The 11475-nt window shown below is 41.7% G+C and overlaps 1 protein-coding gene across 1 annotated transcript; it reads left to right on the forward strand.

Moving 5' to 3' along the window:
* Positions 1–201: 201 nt before the first annotated feature.
* Positions 202–5428, forward strand: LOC131879877 (paternally-expressed gene 3 protein-like). Its single transcript, XM_059226347.1, has 2 exons — positions 202–255; positions 3941–5428. The coding sequence occupies exons 1-2, from the start codon at positions 241–243 to the stop codon at positions 5330–5332; spliced, it is 1407 nt and encodes a 468-aa protein (XP_059082330.1). The 5' UTR covers positions 202–240; the 3' UTR covers positions 5333–5428.
* Positions 5429–11475: the final 6047 nt, after the last annotated feature.

Genomic DNA, 11475 nt, shown 5'->3' on the forward strand with positions numbered 1-11475 from the left:
TTTGTGGGGCAACGTCCTATTTCGTAGAGTCCGTCAATTTCCAGATTGACGCAAGTCTCTGACGCCGTTTGTTGCCGTTGTTGGTGTTGCTTGACTTGAATCTCGAGTGCGGTGTCTTGGTGGCTGTCCCATCGGATGGCGTACCACAGGGATTTTTTTCATATAAATACTCGGGACAACAGATTGAAAGTGACCAGTGTCAATTCATCCTGAAGTGGGAGCAATAGAACACAAGAAACTATGATTCTGTCCAAGGTAAGAGCTTCTCTACCATTCGGTATGTCTTCAAGCCGGCCTTTGACGGCCTTTTGGGAAGATTAGCCAACAGAGTCTCAGCAGATCGTTCAAGTAACCAAACGGCCTTTTCTGGCCTTTTGGGTTTCGGAGTCTTGACACTCCAAAATTAGCCTTTTGACCTTTTTGACCCTTGTCCCATTTTGATCTTAAGAATTCCAAATGGTGTCAAAGATTCTACCGTACAATTCTGCCGTCAATTTGGAAGAACGTCAGTCACGTCACAATTTTCATCATGTCTTTTGATGGAGACAAGTGAAGGTGTCATGGTGATTTATTGCCTCCGGAACTGCTCTCATTTTGCACAATATTTGCCCACGATGACGTCGCTGTTTTGGTTAGTTTCATGGACAGTCAACCCTTTGTCGTGTTTGGAGATTAACTTGTTCCAAACAACCATCTCACATTTGACTGGCCGCCAAGCCTGAGCAAAGTTGAAAGTGATCATTACCGTCAAATCCTAAATGATGACACGATAACACATATCCCAATGTCGTTTCGCTTGCGCTTCCAAAAAAAAACCTCTTAGCTTCCGCTTAAGCACTGAGTACCATCCTCTGTCTCTCTTTTTTCTGTTTCAAGTGGAGTATAATACATTAATACTGCTTGCGCAGTACTCTATCTCCTCCTCACTGCACATTAAGCAAAGGGATCAAGTCAGAGCGTGAACATCCGATTTGGTTTTTGTAACAAAAACAAACAGACAAGGATATGATGAGACCGCACATTTTGCATTTTATGAGCAATCCGCTCATGTGGAGGCCATCTCCGTTGATTTCCAATTATCGGTTTGAGCTTATGGAAGTCATTCGCATCTTGGCATGCCATTTCCGTTTCCTCCAACCCGTTTGCTCATTTCCATTTCCGACGGGCACCCTCCCCCCCCAAAAAAGAACAACCACATATTTATAAAGTTAAGCGAAGAAATCTCAAAAGTAAAGTGATGGCATCTTTTTGTGGCACCAACAAACGGAGATTAGTCATTGAGAAGGTACATCTGATGGGCCTTAAGTTCTCGGATTTGATCACTGCTGAAGCACCAACGTTATCAGTGGCATCTTTTAGGAATTCAATAACACAACATGAAGATACCTTTTTTGAGAGCGGCATGACTTTCCGTCAAATAAAGAATCATTAGACGAGCTTTTGATACCAAACAATCCAATTGGTCGTGGGCTGTGCCCCTACCCCCTAGTAACATCTGTGCATCAATTCTCAATTGTTGGCCCCCCCACAAGTTAATGCCTTGTTCTGTGGTCAAAAAAGCGTTATCTGGAACTGTACTCTACAGTACTAGTTGAGCATTGTCCATTTCAAAACTTGAGTGTTCTCTGCCGACCACTGTCTTAGCACGCCTACACTGCATACAAACCTATACGGTGCCAGTATGACTTTGGTCGACGCATGGTAGATCCATTTTTCATGGAAGATTAGGGGGCTTGAAGAGTTTCTTTTGTGACAGAAAATATGTGTGTGATTCCCAAGGATGGCGAGAATCCGATCCAGACTCGTGAATAAAGGTCTCAATCTCGGTCCTGCTTCCTCGTTGCGGATATCTTTCTGAGAGCTTGGAATGACCTTCGCTGAGCTTAATTACTCTCTCCACGTTACAATTAGAAGTTAGGAGGTGCCACGATGAGGCTCACGACAAGTGGAATCAATCTTGGAAAGGAAGGAGAAGCAAAAAGAGATGTGTTCTGTCTTCCAATTATTACAGTCCAACCACCTCCATGCTGGCGTCACTGACTCATTCACTCACATGAATGTCGCTTCCGTGTTTCTCCGATCACGAGATCCATTCCAGTGGCTTCATTCGCTTCGCAAGTGCTTGATCATCATTTCGAAATCGCATTCAAGTCGGGCCCGATGATGATATGCTCGATTTCTGTACATTATTTCCATCCAATTCCCAACGAGGTCTCATACAGCGAGCGAGATTGGGACCAAGGCTGTTCGTTGGCTTTCGTTCCACGGATTGGCTCTTTTCTTCCGTGGTTCAAACACGTTCTCCGGGTCCTCTTGTCCTCTTGATGGTCAATGGCGTTGCCAATTCGCGTAACTGAAGCATCACTGCCAAGCAATCTATTTACGATTTGCCAATCAAACTGTTTTTCTGCTTTTGACCAAATGAGACGTGACTTGAATTTGCTTCCAAGTTAGCCGCTTCCGACTGTGTCAATTTAATGAATCTGAGCCTTTTTTTCTCCCCTCTTGTCAGTCAGTCAATTCAAATGACCATTTGAATGTTTTGAATCGACTACCGAGCATTCACAACACATCATTTGTCATTCTTTCAGATAAGCGTCCGTCATGAAGTAATTAAGGAATAGTATTTCCAAAGTTGTTTTTCATCGTTGCTGTACATAACTAAACATTCTGGAAGAATATTCCAAGCAAAAGAGCCTCCTATATATCTCGTGATGTGATGGAATCGAATTTGGTCGTACCTCATGGGGAGATCCTCAGAAAATTTATAGTCCACTGGAAACAAGCGACAGAGAACCAGGAAAACCCATCTCTTTGAATTACATTTCTTCCAAATCAAGCGGTGAAGGCTAGACGGGTTTTGCTATCGAAAAAAACGTAACATCTTCCGGCGGAACGTTTATTCCAAGAAGGTTGCCGTAACTTGGCTGACAAGACAAGTGAGCCCTGAGGGTTGAACGAACTACTACATAGTAGATCGTGTTCGAATTGGGGCGGATTTTTGAGCACACATGATATGCAATTTGCATGAGATTACTCATGTTTCATTATTATTTCGAGGATCAGGATCCCATTCGGAAGAAGAGGCAGGTAGCAGTTGTTGGCACGGTCGGTGTAAAGTACAAAAACTCCACAAGACGTGTCGCTCAATCACAACATCCTTTTCTTTGAGCTCAATTTGCGAATGATGTTAACACGCATCGCCTGCGAGTCAGCAGGGCTAATTGGGAATGAACCCTTGACAAAAGGTTTGTTTCACGCTCTCGATACCAATTTCGATTACATCCTTATTGCAAATCATGCTCACGCAGAGCTTGTGCCAAGTCAAAAAAAAACATTGCAGGAGAAAAGACATGCCTTTGATTTTGACGTTTGCAGTGCAGACCGAACAGAAGCTACTCATAGTCATATGGGCAGAGCATGATTAAAAAGAATTTGGACTATAAAGCGTAAAAAGATTCAAGGCCTTGATGAGTTTTGGGGGCAAATTATGATCCCAGGTGTTTTTTCGACTTCCTTAAAGCAAATCTTAATGAGAATCACTCAGAATTCCCAGCCTCGGAGTTCGTCTCGAAGTCGCATTCCTCGTTGTTCATAATAGAGCATGATGACGAGCCAATGATGCGAATCTGAAATAATGCGAGCATTCATTCACCTTTCAAGAAAGGAGACGTGCAACGAGTTGCAAACGGAGTGGCTCTGATGCTCACGTCTCAAAAACAGCTCGGAGGTTGGAGATTTGGAATGCTCGTTATTGACGGATATTCAAATCGCTTCATTAGTCACCTCCATCATCAGTTCCCTGCAACAGAATGCACTCCAATTCAGGAAGTTGCATCTAAAAAGAAGGACATCCGCTCAACTTAAGCTGCCCTTACTCAACGGGGAGGGATGAAAATGGATTTGAAAAATCTCAGACGCATTGTGTTACCTTTTTCAGGTTTTGGTGGTCTTTGGACTGACTACAGCGGCTGTATTTGCCGACCAGTCCAGATATGGTGGCGGTGGACGTGGTGGCGGTGGTGGTGGACGAGGCGGTGGCAATGGAGGCTTGAGCAAAGTGCCCGGAGGCGTTGACTTCAGCAATTGTGAGCAACAACCCGATGGCATGTGCTGTGTTATGAAAGACTCTTTCGTCACGAGTCTGTCCAAGGAACCCCTTCTGGAGTGCACCCACAAGAATGTGGAGAAATGCCACTACACCTATGTTACGCAATTCGAACCCGCTCAAGAGGAGGTGTGCGAGGAGAACTTCGAGAAGAAGTGTCAGATCACCTTTCGTCAAGTGGCCAATCGGGAAACCGTTAAGAAGTGCCTGACCCCTTTGAAGAAAGTCTGTGATGAAGATCAGCCCGCTTATGGCCAGCCCACCTATGGCGGCGGACGCCGTGGTGGTAACAACGGTGGCGGTGGCGGTGGTGGTGAGGAAGAGTGCCGTACCTTCTATGAGTCCTCTTGCACCACCCGATACATTGAGAAGACCCCTGGCAAGTTTGTTGGAGATACCCAGTGCGAGAAGCTCCCCAAGAAGTTGTGCGGCCAGGGTTGCCGTATGGAACAAGGCGCTCCTGAATGTCACGATAAGGAAATTGATGTTCTGATTGATGTGCCCGAGGAGGTCTGCGACTTGAATCCCCAGAAGACTTGCCGATATGTGACCAAGTTGGTGCCCCGGCTCAAGCCTGAGCATGAGTGCACCGTCATTCCCCAAGAGATCTGCAACCTGAAGTTCACCCCTCCCAAGTCCGAGAAGAAGCCCCTCAAGACCAAGTGGTGCATTGACCCCTATGGTGAGGTTGAACCTGATGAGACCTATGGTGATACTCCTCCCAAGAGTCCTCCGGTGGGGGACTATTCTCGACCCGCAGCCTCCTCTCAAGTTGGTTACGCTCAACCCGCTCCTCCTTCCTACGGCAATCCTACCCCTCCTCCCACCACCTACGGCAACCCCAATCCCCCTCCTAGTACCTACAACCAACCTATCGCTCCTGCCCCAACCTCCTATGCCCAACCCACTGGTGATTCCTACAGCCAACCCGCTCCTTCTGCCCCTTCCTCCTATGCTCAACCCGCTGAGGATTCCTACGCTCAACCCGCTGAGGATTCCTACGCTCAGCCCGCCGAGGACTCCTACGCTCAGCCTGCTGAGGACACCTATGCTCAACCCGCCGAGGACTCCTATGCTCAACCTGGTCCCGCTCCCACCCCTGGTCCCGTGTACTACAAGCCCGTGTCGGAGAGCCAATCCAACAGCAACAGCTACTCCGGTCCCTCTGCCCCTGCTCAAAACCCCTACAGTAGCCAGCCTTCTTACACCAACAAACGTGTTTAAGCAGGAATTGTTACCCATCGTTGCATTATTTATTACTATTTATAACACCTCATAATATTCATGTGGCATTGTCGCAGAAAATAAATCACACTAACCTACGCATATCCGATCTTGCCGTCCTTCCGATCACGTTTACTGCAAAAGATCTGCTTTTAATGGGCCGAATCCCGGAATTCGGAAGACATTCCTTTGATATCAGACACGTAAAACGCAGATCATCGACTTTGGATCCAATTGTTATGTGCGGTTTCTGTTTGAGCTTATGCTCGTCCAAGTCTCTCAGCATTTCACACAACATTTCCCAATTATCCTGCCTCCAAAAGCCCTTCGCATTGTTTGGAGCTCAACGCAAGGCTTTGAATTTGTCCATGCAAACTAAATCTTTAGCTGTAAACTTAACCACAAAAATCTTGATGCTCAAAGAGGCGTGAAAATGTTTCCGTTATACCAAGCGTAATTGAGCGTTATTCGATTCGCCTCTGGCCATGTTTATTCATAAGTTCCCTTTCAAATCATATTGGCTTCTCAAGTGATGAGCATTACATTAGTTGCGGACAAGCGAAAAGAATAGTCGCTCATTACTCACTTATTCGATATTGTCATATTGGACAAAGCCTCATCTGTCCAAAATATGCCGGACATGGTCAGGAAAACTTGAAAAATGTAAAGTCTCCCTCAGATTGCCGCATCATTGCGATTTACAAATCACTTCTACCACGGATCGAGATGTGTACTTGCTCCTATCTTCATTTTGCATTTCCAAGATTCCAAAAAAATCGAGGAAGAGAGGGAACCACCAAAATCAAACTACTAGTAACTGAATTTTGATGCCTCACTTCATGACTCACATAGCCTCTGGAATCGTCAATTGAATCGAGTGCGGCTGAATTCCTCTCGAAAGGTCCACTTTATCGTCTGAATCGGCAGGCATTCGTTGCTTCAGTTTCAACACAGAGAACCGATTTTCTCGTTTCATACCATTCAAAGACCCTTCTCCAAAATACGCTCTTACTTTGGTATTTTGCTCAGGAACAGGCTGACCAAAAAATGATGGCACACATGTTAATGGAACTATTCTCAAACCAAAATTAAATACAGTTTACACTATGCAAGTCAGTCATATTGTTAGTAAGGTGGTCTCCAGTAAATTTGGCGCTGATTCGACGGCTTCCTCCTCTTTGATATGTAAGATGTTCCAATGATCTTTAGACATATCGTTGAAAACTTTATCCTAAAGTGCTAAAGTGCATAAAAAGGCCTTCCCTTCTGTTCCATTGCTCATGCTTCTGATTGCCCAGAGGACGTAACTCCGAATTTTCTTCAAACAGTAGGTTTTTGTCGTCTTGATAAAACAAATAAGCTATATTTAAAAAAGCTAGAATGCCCATTGGTCAATAAGAGCTCTTGCGTTTTAAGGGCGGGTGTAGGTATGCCTCGTGTCATACTTTTCAACCAATAGGAATTCCTGGGACATATCTTTTGAATCTGGAATATCTCTAATCTGTTAAGGAGAACCTCTCCCTGTTTGGCCCAAGTCTAAATTACATCCAAACTAATTTATAAACCGGATACATTCTGTTAGATAACGGCCATGTCTGAACGAACGACCCGCTTTTATTATTTCGTCTTGCAATTGAATGTTCAACAAAGTTTATTCCATTTGTTTACGTCCAACTTTTTATGCCAGTGTGTCTCGGATGAGCGAGTTCGCTCGAGCAAATTTAAAGCCTTTCCTAACGGATTCGCATTTTTTGATGCATTAATTGTTCCCCCAGTGTCGGCGTAATGAATAAGCGAAAAAAACTCCTTGGCAAATTAATTCACCTCTTGAGAAGGGCTCACTTAAATCCGATATGTTTAATGAGGTAGGAGAAGAAACCCTCACGCACGCATCTTGAACATACACCTCAAGTGGTGACATTTTTGAAAAGTAGCAAGGGGGCATTTGAGAAAACGCAGCCAATATTGGAAATATTTCAGGTGAGGCCCCCTTGACATTACGGGTGGCCATTCTCATATCAACTTGGAGCCTTCATCAACACAAGCACCCACTTTGGGAGGGCCAAGTGTCTGGACGTCTGAAGTGAGTATTTATGTGTATTTTGTACCCTCGTTTGGAATAGTTGTGGCCAAAGGTCCATAACGTGACAGGATGATAATAGTCCATATTTGAAATGGGGGGATCGGGCGAACACGTTCACTTTGGCCATAAAAACAACACCAATTTTGACGTGTTTGTTGGTAACGGATCAGAACTGCATTGTGCATCCCCATAAAAGAACGTCGCACACGTTGCTTTTTTAGCACCAGAATTTGCCAACTCTTGGCCAAAATATGCGGCAGCATTTTTTTATTCGAACACGATTTCATTTTTTGTCCGATAGCGGGTTCGATAAAAGGTTTCATGAATCCTTCAAGAAACAGATGGCAGGTCATTGCCGAGTGAACAAGCGACCTCCCAAAGTGGAGAGATTGCGTGAACGAGGACTGTAACTTGTCAGAAGGAGTCAATAGAGCAAAGTTTCCCAACGTTTTAATACAGACACGACAATCAACCAGACCTGTGTTGTAATCGTAATTGTAGCTACAATTCCATTTCATGTGATTGTAATGAATTACATGGAGAAACAGAGTAATCGTAATTAATGACATTTGAAGGGAAATGATTGAGATATTTCAATTACAAATTACAATTATATTTCCGTTGGCATAACAATGTGCATTCTTAAATCCATTGGAGTTATGGTTGATGCTGACGTCAATTCATTTATTCTTACATATCGATTTATTCCATTGCCTGATTTTTCCTCCCTCGAATTTGCGTTCATAGAGCAGAGTCCTATTTGGACATTGAAGCAGGAGAGGAAGATGACGTCACCATCAAATTTAATTTTGGGAAGTTACTTGCTCTTTTGAGCCTTCATAGTTCTTTGTTAAGGGGTTAAATTAGAGTTCCAGTTCATCTATTCATAGAAGGAATGATTCATTTACCAGTGTATCTTTTCTAATTGTCACAGTTTATAAACATGCTTGAAAGTAACTTTTCAGCTGAAAAAGCCATTCTGGACTTATTTTTCCACGCTTAGAACTTTCTATTTTTACAGTGACCTCCCAAAATTGGTGCTGATATCATCATTCAGTTGCTACTTGAAGGAGTCACTAGTGTTGCCAAACATCTTTGCCATTGGCCATTGTTTTTTAGATAGATCATTCCTGTGACATTTCTTATCCTAAATCTTCAAACAGTCATAATCAAGGAACATTGACCAGAACATTTAAGCTGGATGAGTATCGTTCTTATACTTCATTATTAGAGTGCTTTTAGCTTACTCATATCAAATTAGCTGCCACATACCTGAGCTGTTTAGTTTGATAAAAAGTTAAAAAAACAAGCGTTCATAGTAAAATAACGGATCCAATGAGACATTCTCGCAATAAAGGCTTTAAAAAAAAGTAAAGGTAAGCCATCAGCTACCAATCAAATACTCAATGGGTGAGCCAAATCCTTTTATTTTAAAGAGCTATCCTGAAAAAATAATTGAATTCTAATTGAATGTTATTCAATTACAATTTGATAGCAATTGAATTTGTAAACAATTACATTTCAAAAAGGGTAATTGAAGTGAATTATATTTTAGAATGTAATTGCAATTACTTACACTTTAGAATGTATTTGCAATTGTAATAGATTACATTTTAGAATGCATTTGTAATTGACACAAGTCTGCAATTAACCAACGACTGGACAAGAAATAGCATGGTATGAACCACTGTCCCAAACCCAATCTTTTCCATAGCAAAAGGCATTTGAAGCCGTGTGGAATGAGTGAGGCAATAGACCATCCATTGAAAATAACCCCTCGAATTTCTCTGGATTTCGATGGTTTCCTTCCGACACAAGATGGATTTAAACCTGAGTTACGGCGCTTGCGAAAGAAATTGGTTGAAATTGAACTCGGACCGTCTGAGCACTGGATTGCTTTCAACGTGAACGGAATCCTTCTTCATTATTTTTGACGTGCTCGAACTTCTTCTCATCCATCAGCCTTTTGCAATTTTTGCTTTTGAAAGCAAGTAAGAGGTCAGATTTAATTCTCCATATCAAAATTGGCAAAATTAATTGCTGACTTTTTGAGTACCAAGCCACTCAATGGGTTGAGCAAGCACATACGTATGAGTGGTTTATATACCGAATTTATCTAGTGGACAATCTTAGTACGTTCAGTAAAAACAGTTTTTTCATTTGCAGGCAAATGTACTTAGAACGGATCAACCTTGATCACCCAATTTGGTGGTAAGAGTGTACCAATTGGCAATTAGATGTAATGAGCGCTTTGCGTGTCGTTGTATGTACTAAAGCTGAACTCTCAAGGCTTTGTCAACCTCAAATGAGGTCTCATTCCTTCTGTCTCCATCTTCTTTAGAGTGGTAAAGTTATGACAAAGTGGGGCATTCGAGTAAACGGAACTACCAACATCCTCATTGCTATGCTATAACTAATTTTAAATGTGCATGTTTGTGGTTCTGTCATAGGTGGGCATCGTCAGGGGAAAAATTGCTTTCTTGGAAGCTAATCCATCTTTATTGACCAAGAGCATACACGTGCATGGCAAACCCCAAGGTTTTGCAATTATAGTTTGAAATTTACAATTACGAGGTGTAAATTGTTTTCCCATTATGTTGTGATTAATTTCAATGGCAAGTGTAAATGATTATTCATATTTTAGCAAATGTAATTCAGCTTTCTTCAACTACAAAATTGTATGAACATTTGTATCGATTTTTGTTCATTTTATATCTAGAACTGCACACAGTTGCAGCTCTACAAAGACCTTTTTTATATTCTTATTAATATTGGCCAATGAATGGGGATAGTTACAAGAGAGCAATAGTTACAAATAATTCAGGCAATGAAAAACGAGTGTATGAGAATTTTTATTTCATTCCAATTTTTGAGATAAACTTTTCCATGGCGAATCACATTTGAAGCTTTTGCAATTGAAGTTGATTACACCTTGAAATTGATTTTCACACAGTTTTACATCTCCTAGAAATGATAATTGATGAGTACAGGAAATATATGAAAAGGAATGGATTACAGGACTTCTCCATTGGCAATGGGGGCTGCCTCATTACCTTGATGCTGAATGTGGTTCAAAATATGAGTTTATGCATTGAGTACTTAGGGTGCATATGACAAATGATACTAAGTACTGACTTAGTGTGAAAAAGTGTGGCTTAGTACTAAGCATATGAGTACATGCCAAATAGTGAAGAAAAAAAATTAACAATCAAAATTGGTGCAACATTTCATATTTGACAATGAATAAAGTTTTTCAAGTTTTAAGAAGAGACTTGTCAAGACTTGAGGCCTCAAATCATTTTAAATGGCTTGACATTTACTTTAGTGATAAGGGATTAACTAAAGTCTGACAGAAAGAATGGCACAGTAATAGCCAATTAGAATCTTGTTTTGAAAAAATGTAATTTGCAGAAAGATCATTTGATGATGGGCATTCAGGTTTGCTGAAAGAGACAACTTTCCTTTTTTTGATCGTATATAAGTTGTTTCAGCTACTTTTCATTGGTGAGCAGTGAGGAAGTTGGCTTGGATCACATTATTACAAACAATCAGGATCGCTAAACAGGTCTTTTTGCATTTATAGTCCAATGCAGAGCCAAAGCGGAACATGTTGTAAAACGTGTAAAACTTACACATTTACATGTTTATCACGTGTAGTGGTTAGCTCGGTTTCCTGGAGTGAGAGAGGATTTTGGTTCAAACCTCCTCCCCGACAGTTCTCTAGAAAAGTTTAGACGGCATTCTCGCCAGCAAACAGAGAACCTATCTCATATCAATTCTGGGCATGATACTGCCAATTAAAATTTTGAAAATGATGAAATGATCAGACTCACCCCTCTATCCCTAGCAGCCCAAACAGCCAAAAAAATACCAATGAAAAGTAGGTAAAGGTAAGAACTAGCTACTGAGAAAAGTGGCAATCTTTTGGCTCAATGAATTCTCAAAAAGGTGATAAGATAAAAAAAATTGTATCAAAAATGAGCCTAGGCTAAAATCTAAGAAAACGTGAAAAAAGGAAAAACAATAAAAAACCGCAAAAGTTGTTTGGTTAGCAAATAAG

The sequence above is a fragment of the Tigriopus californicus genome, chromosome 1, assembly GCF_007210705.1.
Source record: "Tigriopus californicus strain San Diego chromosome 1, Tcal_SD_v2.1, whole genome shotgun sequence".
Taxonomy (NCBI): Eukaryota; Metazoa; Arthropoda; class Copepoda; order Harpacticoida; family Harpacticidae; genus Tigriopus; species Tigriopus californicus.